This window comes from Varanus komodoensis, unplaced genomic scaffold (genome assembly GCF_004798865.1).
Source record: "Varanus komodoensis strain SLA01 unplaced genomic scaffold, ASM479886v1 scaffold15, whole genome shotgun sequence".
NCBI classification, from domain to species: domain Eukaryota; kingdom Metazoa; phylum Chordata; class Lepidosauria; order Squamata; family Varanidae; genus Varanus; species Varanus komodoensis.
The window spans coordinates 26368860-26385302 of NW_025335440.1; the positions used below are offsets into that span (position 1 = coordinate 26368860).

Consider the following 16443-nt stretch of genomic DNA (forward strand, 5'->3'; position numbering starts at 1 on the left):
GACAACCTGTTTTGTCATATTTGCTGCTAGGGACTCCAGTGATATGCTGTCATATATAGTGTTCCTAGCATGTTATCTTTGCAGTTATCATGTTCTGCCTGACAGCCATATAGTCACTTATCAGCTCCTCTCGATATATAGTTTTCTTCTAAAAGAAATGAATTAATGGTGTACAATTACTTCCTAGCAGTTATTTGGAGAAGTTCTAAGTAAATTTCAGACTATTGTAGTCATGTCTGTTTCCAACTGTTTTTTCAGTTGTCATTTCTGATTCTTTGTTTGGGTTAGCCACTTGGCTTCTGTTTTGTATAAGAGCAGTTTGGGAAAATTTTTCCCTTTTTCCTTCTCCTTCAACACAAATACAAAATCTGACAAAACTAAAAGAGGATGTCTCTTTTTACCCTCTTGGAGAATATTCGATTGCTGAAACACAACCCTTGCAGTCCTTTTAAAACATGATGCAACCCACACCACAGCCCCCTGATCTCAGTGCACTGATCGGACCCTTTAAACTTTAAAGCATCATGTATTTAAGCACTAGCCTAGCTGCCTCTGAGACTAGGAATTGCATGCAGCGGAGGCCATGGAAGGTGAGTGACCAGCTGCAGCCCTCCCCTGTTGGGAGAGGGCTGGTACAAGAGGGCAGCCTTGTCCCTTTCCCTCTTCTCTGCCAATCCCCGGTAGGCTCTTAATGCATTTTTGACACCTTTCCGGAACCTTCAGCTGCAAGACTGTGAATTCCAAACCATCCATGCACAAGATCTCATGTGGCATTGAGACTGCTTCTTGGGTCAGGAAATAACCCATACTTTTTATTAAATTGGTTGGCTTTCAGCTCAACCTACCTCACAGGGTGGTTGTTGTGGGGATAAGATTATGAGCAGAGGAGGCAAATGACATGAGTTCTTAAAAAAAGAAAAAAGAGAGAGAAACAGCAGGATAGAAATCAAATAAATAGGTTTAATTTATTATTATTATTAATAATAATCTTGATAAACAAGGTCTGATCATCTGTTCCCTTTTCCATGAATTGATATGTACTACATTTAAAATGCCTGTAAGAGCCCAGGCCCTGTAATGTTAACTGTGGGCCTCTTCTCCTACCCGTAGGGAACTGTACCCTGCCCCCGCAACCCCATGCACACAGAGCCTAGACAAGACCCCTCCTCGTACCTCCCCATATGGCTGCATGGGAAGCTGGTAACAAAGCAGATAACACATTTTCCTTTTCGATAGGGTTGGGTCAGTCAAGTTCATCCATCAGCTGTGCTTGCCTTCCACAATAGCTGATGGTGTGGAGGGACAAATTGTATGGTGAGAGAAAAAGAGTGAAGCAAAATAGCTGTAACTCACAACTGGAGAGGGACCAAGCTGTGATCTGTAGAATGGGAAGTAGAAATGTATTACACCCAGCATTTAGTTGTCCTGTCATAGAACAAGACACATGAGTTCCCCCTCTTTTTTCCAGCGTACCATAGACTCTAGCAAGCTTTAGGACTCCTGTTGTTGCTTTTGTGAATCCATGACTCTTCTCAACATCACACTAAGTTACTCTGGGTGCCTAATACATGGCCTAAATTGATGGGCAGAGATGTCGTTTGTAACTTGTGACTTTTGAGTAGGCAACTCAGGTATTTAGTTTTAAGATAAACATGTTTTGTGATACTAAGCACATGTTTTATATGTTTTCCCCTGGAAAAAATATAGCTACATGTACATTTAAAGGTCAGTGGGGAGTTAAATGCTCTTTCTGCCAAGAAATTGACATAAAGGGTCTTAAGAAGGGCCTTCCTTCTGAAATATATACTCCCAAACAAGACGTTTTACTCAGCTGGATTCTAGTCTTCCAATGGCCAATGTAAGATAGGCTTCCCCAACTTGAAACCCTCCAGCTGTTTTGCTCTACAGCTCTCAGCATTCCTGGCCACTGGCCAAGCAGGCTGGTATGGTGGGGCGGCAGTCCCACACATCTGGGGCTGCCAGCCTCGGAAATAAGACTTTCCTATTTGGGAAAGCGCTTGGAGAATTTCTGTGAACCTGCTTTGTTTAAGCCATTTCTGTGTACTTTTGATAAAGAGGGGTATGGTTCTTTGGCTGTTTTGTCAGATTTTAAGACTGCAATCCAATACCCATTTATCTGGGAGTAAGCCCCACTGAACACAGTGGGACTGATTTCTGAGTAGGCATATGTAGAACTGTGGAGTTATTATATTGTTTTAATAGATTGTAAGATGCTGGGATTGAACACAGCATCCTATTACAGTTCTGAGTCTGAGCTTTGTTGGAATGTGGTGTGTATATCACAAGAACAGCAACAACCCTGTCCCTGTAAGTACGCCTCTGTCTTTGTAGATATATTTCAGTAATAGCTATTAACTGGGTTGGAATAGATCTTAAATTTATGTGCAAACACATTAAATATGAGTGAGTCATTAGCATCCAAGGGCAGGGGGCTTCTGCTTCATCCCTGTGGAAATATACATGTGTTCCTTGCATACACCTCCCCACAGGAGTTTGAATGTTTATGCTGCGCACATTAATACAGGAAGTGTGAGTCACCATTTCTGTATTCCCACATGCCATTAACATCCACTGTAACTAAATTCTATTTCTCGCTCTCCTCTATCATTGCTATCCCTTTTGTACATGTTGAGCCTTTCTTTTTTGCCCACCAGAGCAAGACCAGTTGTGACAGTGGATGCCCGGCTATTACTCTTCCCAGTGATTATAAATCCAGAGAATAAAACTTGCCATCTTCCTAACTCTGTGGCTTGGGCAGCTTGGTAAGTTGGTGATAGCAAAGACCATTTCCATTTAGTCACCCCACCCCCGCCCAGTATTGTCTGTGTCATGTATTTGCACCTACAGCAAAATACTAGATTGTCGTTGTTGCTGTTCGTTTGTGTTGCTCCTCTTCTGGATAGCCTTTGCTGCAGGTATGCCTTCCTGCCTTATGATCTCAACAGACTCTGTGACCAAGGAACTGCAGTCACAGGCAGTGGGAAATATTGCTGCTTGTGGTTCTGCTGATTCTGTTGTGCCCCACCATGAGTGCAACAGGAATGAGCACTTGCTAAAGAACCCCAGAAAGGAGCAGAAGTACTAATTCTTGGGATACAGCAGATCAGTGGAAGTCTCTTCTGCAAGCCCACTGACTTGTGCCATTCTAGAAATGCACATCTTCAGTCACTTCCAGTTGCTTTGGGACCTGCTAGGGACCACTGCATTGACAGTAGCTTCCACTACCACGTTGGCAGTCTTGACTACTGCCCAATGGCCCAAAGAGAGCTGTGAATCCAGCACAAAGTGTAGAGCAGACTGGGAGTCTTAGATAGTCATTGCCAGCCCCTTCTCTTCTTGGCCATTATTTTCAACTGGATCCTCTCTCCCAGTGATACGAGCATCTTCTGGCAACTGAATGGACACTCCTAAAGCAACTTTCAGCTGCCAACTGGTTCCACAGAAACCTTTGCTCTTGTGGGCCTCAGGGCTAGGAGAATCAGGCCTCATGGCAGCACTTGGTATTGGTCAAAGGAGAAGGCAGGGAAAGGTTGGGATACCACAGGTTCCTCCCATTCTTCAGATAGAGAGGATCTCTGAACTTTTTCTCCAGTGTCTGGATTGACCAGAACCTGATTATTGGGTTTTAATCTATTCCTGCAGAAATAAAACCAATAACAATTGTTAAACATCGGTGAACAATACTGAGCAACCCCATCGATACCGCAGCCTTCCAGTAGTTTACATTTGTCCCATGTACATTTCTGCAATACTTCATGCTGGGCAAGATCTGGGGCTGGCAAGGAGACTGTGCATATGCTCTTCCTTAGCACAAAGTCAGAGGTTTTTCCACATCTGTGTGATGCCTCCCGCAAAGAGTGCCATTGCTAGGAATTGCTTTTCAGTATCTTCCAGGCAGAGTCAAGAGGCAGTAGAAAGGAGTATGGTTCGAATGCTAAAGCGCTTCCAGCTTATAGACTGTGTGAAAAGATAAAGATGACGAACAGCAAATTAGGCTAGAACTCTTATCTGGGAATTACTGGGACCAGTCCAAATGATGGTCCTCACCTGCCAGATAAAATGGTACATCTCACATGACCATCTCAAGACTCAGCTGCTTCATTCTCCTGCCTAAAAGTATACCAGAGTTGCATTTGAATTTCTGCTGTCTTCGTGGAAACTTAACCCTTTCAGAATGGAAGTGCTTTTCACAGTTGATAGACGGCCATGGTTCTGGCTGTTATGTTATAAAATATGCTCCTTGGAGATTTTACCTCTGCTAGTAAAAAACAAAAGTTTAATCCAGTATCTCCAAATGATTGAAGAGCAGCTGTTAGTTTTTCATTCTGTAATTTTTCTCTGTAGTTGTTATAACTCATGTTACATATGCAAACAATTATTAGGGAAACTCCAATGAACAAATGTTTCCTCTGCCCCATGGGATAGATTTCTGTGTCTTTTATCCAGCTGTGCAACTTGTGAAAAATGTCCATTGATTGACATTTCAAAATAAAATGAATGAAAGAACCATCTTGACCAGAAAAGATTCCAAAAGTCTAAAGACTCTGATTATGGAATGCTGTCTAGTATAAAAGAAATATTGTTTTAACCAACTGGGCGATTGCTATTAATATTTTTCCTCTTGTAATAAAAATTCTATATACTTGATTTAAAAATCAGGATATATTAGAAAGTGTTAAAATGTGAAGTTATAAGCAGATTGAATCCAAATTAGGTTAGTCATGGTTTAGTCCTATAAAAATAAATAGGACAAGTTAGGCCTGACTGATTGAAGTCTCACTGATTCAATAAGATTAAACTGTGACTAAATAAACGTGCAATCTTCTACAAGTTTGTGTAGAAAAATGCATGGCTGACAGACATGCTGGGATTTAGGGCCTCTTTTTCTGCCTAAACCTGCATAAGATTGTGTTCCAAGTCTGGACCAAGAGAAAATTTGTACTCAGGTATCCCCCTCTGTTCCAGGAATTGCCAGTGGTGTGGATCTTTCAGTATCCATGTATTGTCAGGGTGCAGTAGTTATACCCTTCGCCACTGAAAACACGTAAGCACAGCACACAAGAGGATTAGGCAAACAGAGCCGCACAGATGTAGGATGGAGTCCCCTCACTTCCTCGCTGTTTCTTATCTACTGCTCTTTTCATCCGTCAATTGTTCTAAATTGTCTTAATGAATTAATTGCTGCACATACAGTTATAAATAGTTCTGGATGCTTAACACAAGCATTTTTTATTGAGTTAAACATTAATATCCGCAGTTGTCACCCCTTCCAGTTCAGGTCTTGGTTTCTTCCTAAAGTATAGCCTTTTCAGTTCAGCTTTTTTCTGAAAAAGGAACAGACAAGGCAAAAGTGTCAAGGGATCATTCTGCTCAAATGGAGTAGTTCAAGTTTACGGTTTATTTGGGTTGAAGATGAGAACTAAGGCAAAGGCTTTGCAGAAAAGATGGGTTCTGAGAGACACTTTGAAAGAAATTCTGCATGCGGCTTCCTGGCAGAAGGGGCAGCATAGGAAAATGGAGCAGAGCGCTTGGGTTGGATGAAGTTGGGAAAGTGGAGAAACAATTGTTATATCGGCAAAGAAATAAAAGTACAAAATGTGGCTGTATTTAGAAGAATCTTTAGCTTTTGTGCTTTGGCTGCCCCTCTCCTTCTCTGATGCACCTATGCAGAGTAGACACGGAAGGCTTTCATTTCACAGTTCAGCATTACACCCAAAGTGTAATTAGCTTTCCCCAATCTAGCGCCCTCCAGATGTTTTGGACTATAGCTGTCATCATTCCTAGCCAATATGAACAATGACCATCCCCAACCCAGTGCCCTCTAGATGTTTTGAATTTAAACCCCCAGCAGGCCCCAGCCCAGCCTCACAAAGTTGTAACCCACATTTTATTCTCTCAAGCTACAAATCTATGAATGGTGTCTGTCTTTAGTATTCTATGCAGGCAATGGATAGCTTCATGAAAGCCAGTGAGGATGGCGAACTTGGTATATGAGTTGTATATGCACTGGTAATGCAGTATTTCTGCTAGTTCTTCATTTCTACAGACATGGATGAATAGCAAAATAGCTTCTTCTGTGAAGTTTCCTGAATGGAAATTTCTAACCCAGAAGCGTAAGGCAGTTCATTATACTCATGCCTTGGCCACTATTTGCCCTGTAAAGTTTTAAGCCCCTAGATCATATGCATATCATGTACGTATTTATTTTTCTCTCCTCATTTCCTGCTCTATACTGCCCCATAACTTTAAGCACTATTCAGTTATTCATCTCTTGACAATTCCAAAGGAAAGGGAGATGGGTCAGAATTTGTGATTTTCTTGGAGAGCCTGAAATAAATCTTCATAAAAGCCTTTGGAATCTACAGGAAAGTTCTGCTTAATGGTACATGGCAAATTGTTTGCCCTGAAGGAAGATGTTGAATAAGGTCATGTACAATATATGAATTCCAGATGTGGCACATCTTCATTAGGACTGTCAGAGGAAGCCAATACACAGTTCTTATAAAATTAGAGGTTATTCCAGAGGTGATGTTGCTGAATTTACAGAGCATGTAGATGTATATTTGAAAAACAGGACTGAAAAGAGGTGTGTAAGAATATTCTTATCCATGAAATTCTCTTCTATATATTCTGTAGTTTTTATACTATAATAACAATAAAAGTGGTGAAAAGATCTGGTTAACTCAAGCTCTTTACATAAACTCTGGTATTTCCAAAAATTTATTATACTGTAATCACATAGGAAGACTTTTCTGGCTTTCAGATATGCAGCTTTTTACTGCTGTGCTAGGGATGTTTAATTTGCATAAAGTGTTCAGTTTTGGGATCCCCCCCCCCCCCCAGTTTTCATCTTGGAGCATGTAGATTGGCCTGTCATCAGGCAGAAGCCAGGAATGATAGATTTCCAGCAACACTGATTAGCAGGAAATTATACTTTTCTAACAGGAGTGACTTTGTTATAATGATTTAACCATCCATCTGTGGCTATTTATAAAAGCCTTTTGAGCATAGTCTGATTAAAAATTGATATTTTCATAAAGTAAGGGAAAGTATTGCAGCTCAAGTGCTTTTCAGATTACATCTTTGAATGCTCTGTCTGCACAGTTACTCGGTTTGTAAGACTGACTTGGCATGTCAAATGAAATGAGTGATATAAAATATTTAACTTATGCTCCTCAGTCTGATTAGACTTGGAAGATAGAGACCTGTTTACATTAGTTAGTGTATGTTGGCTATAGGGAGTGAAGAACAGTGCCGTTTAACTGGAGAAGAAAGCAAATTCATTCATTACAAAAAAGCATAAAGTGATGCACATTGAGGGTGAAAAAAATGATCTGGATAAGTAGTCATCCCCAACGAAGCAGGAGTGAAATTACAATCTAGTCTTCTGCATACCAGGAACCTTTTGCTTAAAAATCTCTGAGGACGTCTCCATCAGTGGCTCCCATTAAAGCTTCATTGGTTTAGTTACCATACTCATTTGGTGAAGGTACCAAGACCAGGTTAGATAATCACCTAACTCCTTTTGCATAGCTAGAATTCTCTTAGTACCTTGTGGTTAAGAAATGGTGGCATGCCATGAATCTGAGCAGGGTATTTTATGGGACAACACTTTGAAAAAGTGAAACCAAAAAGGTGACAAGAATTTGTTTTTTAATCCTAGTGTAGAATTTTAAGAAAAAATATTTTCTGTGTTTTCTCCTCTAGCTTTAATGTATCTGTCTGTGTGGCTTTTGAAAGTCCAGGTATTTCAGATAAAATAGGTAAGTTTTTATATATGTGCATGACTATGCTTAAGAATCAGTGAATCATTTAGGTGTGGCTCCTGATACTGTGTTACAAATCTGTAGGGTTTTTCTTGTGTAAATATCAGTCATGGGGAATCCTGTACCCTCTCCCCAACCCCACTCTACAGAGGCCAACAGTTAACTCCTTCCCTCCCTGCCATGCTCCAGCAAAAATCAACACTCCAAGGGTACTATGTTCATTCAGAAGGCACCCCCATTGTCATGATGACATTTATGCAACATCACATCTAGTTTGGACCTTGGTTGTCAGCCATACAACTGGATTGGAAAAGGTCCCACAGATACCGTTGGGAGGGTGCTGTGCAAGTTGCAGTCTCTGTACTGAATGAAACCAGCTGGACTGGACTGAACAAACTGAAATTCATGTAGTTTGAGAAGGATAGTGGCCTGAGTTTGCATCCTAATTGTCTGTGTTTACTTAGAAGTAAGCACTGACTCCCAACTATTTGTGTGTAAGTCTTTCTCTTGAACTGGCAAGGATTTTTACAGCTAAGTCTTTGAGCAAGAGCCCCTCCCCTTCCTGTTCCCTCCCGCCCATTTCCTCAGTTGCTTTTTGACCACTCCCATGCCTAGATTGGGAAATGCTTCTCTCCTCAGGTTAAGTATTTTTTCAGCATTTATTGCCTTTTTCTCTCCACCACTTTCTACTCCTTGGCTTGTTACTCTGCCCCATCTCTCCAGGAACTTCTTTTTCACTCTTCACTTGTAATTTTTGTTTTAAACTTACCTGCTTTCTCTCTAATCTTTGGCATCTTTCTACCAGCCTTCCCTCCATTTTCTGGTCTCCGCCTTCCCCATCTACCCACTAGGGCAGTGTAAGTCAAGTGCAGGCCCAAGATGTACCAGGGATACTGACAGTGCTGTTGGCTGCAGCCACCTGCCCTGAGACTTCCCTTCATGGTGCGGGTCCAGCAAAACAGGAGGAGGCTGGTGCCAACTGAGGTAGTTTCTCTGGGCTCCATGGGCCCAGACAGTTGGTCCGCCATGCTGGGTGCTGTCACTGGGTTGGATAAAGGATTAGCATGATACGCAGGGGTGAAGTATGTAACGTTCTTTTTTCTGCTGTGTGTAATGGCATAAGAAAGGCTTAGGAAGCTTACTTTTGGGAAAGCATTGCTCGTCAGTTGAACAAATGTTGAACTGCTACCAGAAATATGGACTTGGTAAAAGCAGGAACTTTCTATGAATCAGTGAAGAAACTGAAGCATAAACTGTATTTTTATTATGCTCAATCCGTCTATACTTCATAATGTTATGTTGTCGTTTTAGTTTTGAGAGCTGAGCTGCAGTTAGATTCCTTAAAAGTCAAAGGAGCTGTGAAGCGGACCCTCTTCCTGGATTATCAACAGTCACAGCATGTCTTCCTCATCAGGATAGCCAGGCAGAATTTGCTCACTTGCAAGGATTTTGTGGTTTATCTCAGAGTAAGCAGTTTCCTTTGTTGGATCAAGAACATTATTTCAGGGCAGTTATTTCAGAATATAGCTTGTATCCAGATGATTAAACAAGGTCAGTCAACAATCAACAATAATTGATTTTAAAAACTGATTATATCCACCCCCCCCCTTAGAAAATTAAACATGCATTACTCATTTCGTTAAATGGCTCTACAATTTATCTTGGAACGGTGGTGCATCTTTGAAAACAAAACAAAACACTGTGATGTGTTATTAAGCAACTGCAAAGGTGAGCAATGTGCAATCCATGCACTGCCCCTACTGTGCTCTCCCAAAATTATAAGCAAATAAACTAAATGCTAAATTATAAGCAAATAACCAAATAAAAAATGGAATCCAGTGTGCCTATTTGGAAAGGGGGTGGTGGTGGTGCTCTTTAGATACAGTGGAGATATGGTGTATCAAAAGCCGAAACCAAGCTAATTTTAACATTATTGGCATGCTGTAGCCACTTTGGATGCCATTTAAGAGAGTGTATGTATGGAAAGGGCAGGTGCAGCCCATGAGGGTCAGTCTGGGGACAGAAATGCCCCCCACATTTGCCAAAGTTGTTCTCCTTGGCAGACTCCATACTGTCAAATGCCCTCCTCTGCCAGCTGACATTTTGCAAATATCATTGGTCTACTCTCATACATGAAAAAGAAAATAGGATTTGGTGTCAAATACAGGCATCAAATAAATAGCAAATATTTATTCAGGTGATGTATGGAGAATCTTGGACAATGAAATTCATATTCTGTACACCACTTTTTTCTGAGTTGAAGCCATACTTTCTGGAAGCCCTGCATGTAACCCTTTCATGCTAGAACCTACAGCCTCGAAGGGAATGCTTGGTGCTCTCCATTTTCCTGAAGGACGGGCTTCTCTATGGCAGGTCAATGGTGGACATATAACTCTCTTCTTGAATTACTAATACCCCTTGCTTCAGACTGTGCATGACGCACTGTGCATGACACGCAAAGTGTCATGCTGGCTAGGGAAGTCTGTTCCTGATGACTGAAGAAGTCACTGCAGGCCTCCACCACATGGTCATGTTTATATCCACTAAAATTAATTGTATTTTAAAAATTAAAAAAATCCCCAAGGTGCAAACCTCTAGGGCTCCCTTAGCATAGATGCCAAGCTTCAGATTTGAGGTTTCACAACTTTGTCATGATGGTGCTGCCAGACAGAAAGATTTTTATTTTCATGGATGGACAATTTTGATCCATGTTGATACCTCAGATAGGTAGGCCCTCAAATAGGTAGGCATTCTGTCTTGTTAAAGTAAGGTAAGGATGTACTGTTTGGCTGTATAAGATGATGCATGGAATTCTTTCCAGAAATTTGTATGCGTGTGCTGCTACTTCTTCTAAGTTGTACAGAGCATCTGGAAATTTGTCTCTTAGATTGGGGGAGAGCGTTACTCAATTCCCATTTGGAGAGCATGGCCATACATTATTCAATTCCCATTTGGAGAGCATGGCCATTAGTCAGTGATTGTGGGAAGTGTAATCCAAGAACATCTGGAGGATCCAAGGCTTTCTTCCCATGCTTAGAAATATGACTTCAGGGCAGTCTACTGCTTTGAGATGAGACTGGAGTCTGTGCAAGCTGTGTCTCAAGTTTAGCTGTGTGGAGAACGTGCAATGTAGAAATGTCAGCAGAGGTAAGTAACTTGTTCTCAGTCCTTTTCTGGGGAGCTAGGCTGCAATCTGGCAGGGTACATTTCATTCAATGCAGTAGTCCTTCTGAGTGGACAGTTATGGTTAGTAAAGTTTGTTGCTTTATTACTGAAAGAACTACCAACATTAATTGTTGTAAATAAATGAAGGGCAATGCATGTTTTCCTGAAGGGCTTTCCTGCAATTTCCTTCCTGCAGGATGAAACTGAATTTCGAGATAAATTGTCACCCATCAACATCAGCTTGAATTACAGCTTGGATGAATCTGCATTTTCAGATGGTTTAGCTGTGAACCCGATACTGAATTACTACCAAGAAAATGTTCTTGCGGAACAGGTATGGGTCTTTCAGAGAAATGCTATCATGCTGTGTGGTATTTCATATAAGATGCTTTGTTCAGTGGTTCCAGCATTCCCTCAGTATCTTTAACTAGAATTTAATTTGTTCATGATGGTGAGTTAATTGAACCAGACCTATCTGAGATTTCGTGGAACTCTTCCAGCCTGCATTTTCTAAATGCTCTTATTCTCCTAGACCTAGCTAACTGTAACAGCATGTAAACTGTCTTCCTTGCAGGAATAATGCACAGCCCCTTTAACAGGCAGAATGCAACCTGACTTCCTATATAAACAGCTGCCACTAGCTCTTTGCATTAGGTTTGGGGGTTTGGGAGGATCAGATCCTCTTGGGGAAATATTTTAAATGGCCATCAAACAAGAAAATCAGAAAGAAAGGAAAGGAAATGGGTGAAATTCCTGTAAACAGAGCCCTAACATCATGAAAGTGATGCATGTTTTGGACAATGCAGGCTTACATACTTGTGGATTGTGGAGAAGACAACGTGTGCATTCCTGACTTGAAGCTTTCTGCTGTGCCGTAAGTTTGAACAAATAAACTTGTGTACTGCACTTAATGGAATAAAGGTGTTCATTAAAAAGCTGCTGGGGGGGACTTGCCCACCTCCCCCATCAGGGCTATCCTGGTGATAGGAAGGAGATCTTTACCACCACATGCTGAGACCAGCTTTTAAGTCTCTGGTTCGTTTTTTTACGGTCCTCAAATGTGCAGCTTCAAAGGTTTGTCACCTTTCAAAACAAAATCCGCTCTGTATATCCCTACTTGTTCAAACTGGGCTTACTTTAAGAACAGAAAAAAATAAATAATATTTTGGATACTCTTTCTATGCTTGAACAAAAACACATGGAATTGGCTCCCCTCAAAGTTGCAGCCTTCTCTTTTGGCCTCTGCATCAAAAGGAGAATATTTGAGAGAGACATTTTTGAGTTGTGGATGGGCATTATTTGGAGTAGTTCTGGCTTCATACCATGTCCAAAGTTACTCTTGTACACTGATGGAAAGACACAGGGGATGTTCTGGAAAGGTTCATGAAGACTGGTTGGGCTTTATTGGGCACCCTTTCCTCAGTAATAGCTGAATTAAAATTGTTCCCTGATTTGTTGTTTTTTTTTTTCTTTCCTTTATCAGAGAAATAATTTGCTTGTATTTATTTCATGTTGCCTTGCCCATCTGCCAAGGGAACCAAGACTGCATTCACAGTTCCTCCTCCTCCTTTCCTATTTAGTCCCTGCCTGAACCCTGTGAAGTAGGTCAGGCTGACAAAAATGGGCTGGCTGCAGATTCCCCCGTGATTCTCATGACTGAGAGAGGATTTGCATCTGGGTATCGCACTTCCTAGTCTGTCATTCCAGGTGCAACCACTCACTGACTTCAGCAGACATTTGTAAACACAAATAGCATTGGACTTTGGTGCTCTCTTTTGCCATACCCAGGGTTGCTAAACTGCTTTCAACCTGAAGGCCAAATTCACTTTCAGAGAAGCTCTTGGGAGCTGCATGTTTATAGTGGGTATGAAAGGTGAAATGAGTGGAGCCCATAGTAAAAGGGGAACGCATGTTTTAGCATAAGGCACTTACTTCCAGTAACTAAAGTTTAAGGAAGCTGTCAAACTGTTAAGGAAGAGGGTGGGTTAAAGAAAAGGAGATCCCTGGAGGGCCAATTCAGGATGCCAGGTGTGCTAGATTTGGCCTGCAAGCCTAGAGTCCAGCACCCCTGCTGTAGACCCTGGTAACAGGGAAACTGAATTAGTGAGATTCTGGCTGGCTTACAAGGCAAGGCAAAGAACATAGTGTGTAGATTTTTGCCCAAGGTTAAAGGTCAGGCAATCACATTGCTTCCTGCTCCATCCTCCCAGCCTTGGTACACATCCCAACAGTCCCATGAACAAAATCCCCATTTTTTCCGTATTCATGCCAGTGGACTGCAGCAGCCTTGTCCTGATTGGTCTGCTGTGGTCCTGAGGTGAGTTCCCTTTCCCCCTCCTGAGTGTACCTGCATGGCTGTGGTGTCTCACAGCAACTCCAGCCCCCATAGAGATTTTTATTGAATGAAAGTAAGCCATTTTCCATGATGCCCACTTTCTTCCTCTGTGTATTTGCATGTTTTCTCCTTGTTTCCAAAAGTAAACACATGATGCATGTGTTACAAATGAGGACAGCAGAAATCAAAGGCTAGAAGTGGACACTTCCATGGCCTTTCTCGCCAAGAGATTTTATAATGTTTCTGTACCAATAATGGTAAAATGCTGTTGCTGAATCTGGATGACCAGAGAAGCCACAGTGAAGTGTAAAACCATAAAACAGAGTGTTCATCATTCATGGTTCTGGAAAACTATTCCTACCATGCAAGAATTCCGAAATTCAGTAATGATAAGATTTCACTATGGCTTCCCATGTCATGTAAACCTGGCCTCTATCTCCATTCATACCTAAGAAACATTGCTTCTTTCACCGGCCTGCCATACAACCCTGAGAGAATCACATATACTACGTGAATTCAGAAGTACTCCACATTCTGCTAAAAATGTTGTTGAAAACAAACCATTTTAACATAATTTTAAGTCTGCATTAATTCACCATTCTCGGGAGATTTGCTCCTAGTGAACTTGACTTGTAATAAGTCTGCATGAGGCAACAGGCTTAAGGGTAAAATGTGGTTCAAGTCATCATCTTGATAGGTCGAAACACATTGAAAAAGTGAACTGCATTTTCTGTGTTGGGTCTTTTCGGGAAAAGTGACAGAATCACAGAATTTTTGGCCAAATCACCTATTCTGCCCCTCCAGAGCTTGTTCCAGGGCCTATTATAAGCACAGAGCATGAGGGTTTCATAACCCTAACCCTAGACTGAATCTCCTCCCCATTGAATTCCTATATAAAGAATACCCTGGTGTTGAGGCTTTTCAGGAAGTGGCTGAATCCCAATTTTTTTTGGCTGGCTCACCGTTTCTGCCCCTGCGGAGTTTGTTTGAGGCCCTTTGACAAGCGGAGGGTGTGACAGTTTCATAACCCTAACCCTAGCCTGAGTCTTCTTCCCATTGCATTCCTATATAAATATTAGCAAGGTGTTGGGACTTTTTGGGAAATGTGCCGTAATCCGAATTTTTTTAGCCAACTCACCTTTTCTGGTCTTCCAGTAATTGTTCTAGCAGCTGGATAAATCCCTGAGTCCTCATGCGTTGTTTTTTGAAATGTGCGGTTCAGCCTCGGAGATGTTCAGGATGAGGCCTTACTTCTGCAGAGGCAAGGCATTCTTACTCACAATTCGCTCTGAGGTAAACACAGTGACGTCGTATGAAAAATTTGGTGTCACCTCATTCATTTTTTGTTTTTAGGGATCGGGATCAAATTGTAATTGGTGAAGAAAACTATGTCATGCTTGTGATCAATTCAAGAAATGAAGGTGAAGGCGCTTATGAAGCTGAGCTGCATATAAAGATTCCTCCTGAGGCAGATTACACTGGTGTTGAGCGCAACAACAAGGTACTGTTAAGGTATAAGATGGGAGCCTCAAGACTTAATTTCCGAAGATTGGTTTACTTTTAGGGTTAGGGTTAGGGTGTTTCCACCATGTTTTGTTTATATATGTTTAGCATTGTTGAATTTTCAACCAAAACTTTTTTTGTATTGTCATTTCTGATTTACATGTTTAGAAGCAGTCCAGTGTGGCTCCCTGAAGCCCTCCATACTTGTGTATTAATGACATCCTGTGCAGGATGGAAGGGTACTTCTGTGCTGTTCCCACCCTGCAAAGCAGCTGGATGTCTGATTTCAGATGTCTAATGGCATTGTCCTGGATCAGGAGGGAAGGGGGCTGAGGCATTGCCAGGGTACCTCATATTTGGCATTTCCAGTGTCACTGTATGACTATGGAACCAGTCCCTTTGGGAGGATGTGGTCTCTCCCGCACTAGAAGCATTCAAAATGCTACTTGACAGCATCTGAGAAGAACAGAGTTCTTGGAGTTCTGCACTGAACAAGGGGTTGGCTCTTCCAAATCTGTTTTTCAATGATTCTATGATCTTCTCCTCCTTGCACCCTAAATCCTTTTCTGAGGTTGCTTTCGCATCCTGGAAGAAACATCCAGTATGGTTCTGTCTGTGCCACAGCAAGGGATGGAAGAGCATTCCAAATGCAGGGTGGCAACTCTTTCCAACTTCAGAGCTGCTTTCTGACATCAAAGCTGAGACTCCAAAAAGTTCTGTGGTCATCTAGACATTGCATAAGGGCCTACCAAAGATAACTGGAATAATTTTGCTTCAGTGCTGCTTGGTATGAAATTGTGCTTTATTAAATTGTTTCATTTTTCTTATTATCCCATTCTTTCTTTATGTGCTCTAGTGTACCCATGAGAAAGAATTTTCCAAAATATATTGGGCCAACAAATAGACTTTTTTTAGTATCTCAGTTTTTTTTCTTCCTGCTTGTGGTGGTATCCCATTTTTGTACTGGATAAGTGACCTTGAATTAACAGACGTTTCACGTTTCACCTTTCTCTGATGACTTAATTTATGAAGTGTGGGGGTATCACAATGGTTTAAAGTCATTGCTGAGCAGGCCATTTGAAGCTGAAACTGGACAGGAACCCAGCACAGCTTACTCAAACTGTTTTGGAAGTACAAGGACAGAATGATTTTCTAACTATCAAGGTGACATTATGTCCCCTAAATACACAGATAACTCATGTGTTTGCTACTGGGCAAGAAGAATATAGAAACCCATCTAACTACAGAGTTTGCAAGTTGATACAGCATAAACTTTATTTTGGATGGTTGAAAGCATGACATCCTCATCTCAACCTGCATCCCACCCAATACCCCCACCCTCCCCACACAAAAGGGAACCAAGGTGTGCCAAGTTAATTTCCTTTCTAGAAGCAAATATTTTTGTTACGTTGAAAATAACTTCCTGTTCCTCTTTGTGAGTCTGTTTTGCCAATATAAAACTAATTGAAGAAGTAGGTGGAGAAAGGCCTTCCTATCCCTGACCCCCACATAACAACCAACAAGAAAGAAACTGTTGCTATTCTTGGAAGCTATATTTTTTAATCAAACAAAGCTTCATCTTGTGTTTGTAGTCTCTTCTTTAAAAATATACTGACCCCTTGCTACCAGATGCATGTTGGTGTTCTGTCTTCT

The 16443-nt window shown here is 41.4% G+C and overlaps 1 protein-coding gene across 1 annotated transcript in view; it reads left to right on the forward strand.

The window, feature by feature from the left end:
- The window catches only part of ITGA8 (integrin subunit alpha 8), an 85877-nt gene that overhangs the window by 17686 nt on the left and 51748 nt on the right, over nt 1-16443 (forward strand). The window contains exons 10-15 of the mRNA XM_044424859.1: nt 2676-2783; nt 7729-7784; nt 9099-9253; nt 11149-11286; nt 11759-11826; nt 14641-14788. Coding sequence (XP_044280794.1) covers nt 2676-2783; nt 7729-7784; nt 9099-9253; nt 11149-11286; nt 11759-11826; nt 14641-14788 — 673 coding nt within the window. The remainder of the gene's footprint in view (nt 1-2675; nt 2784-7728; nt 7785-9098; nt 9254-11148; nt 11287-11758; nt 11827-14640; nt 14789-16443) is intronic.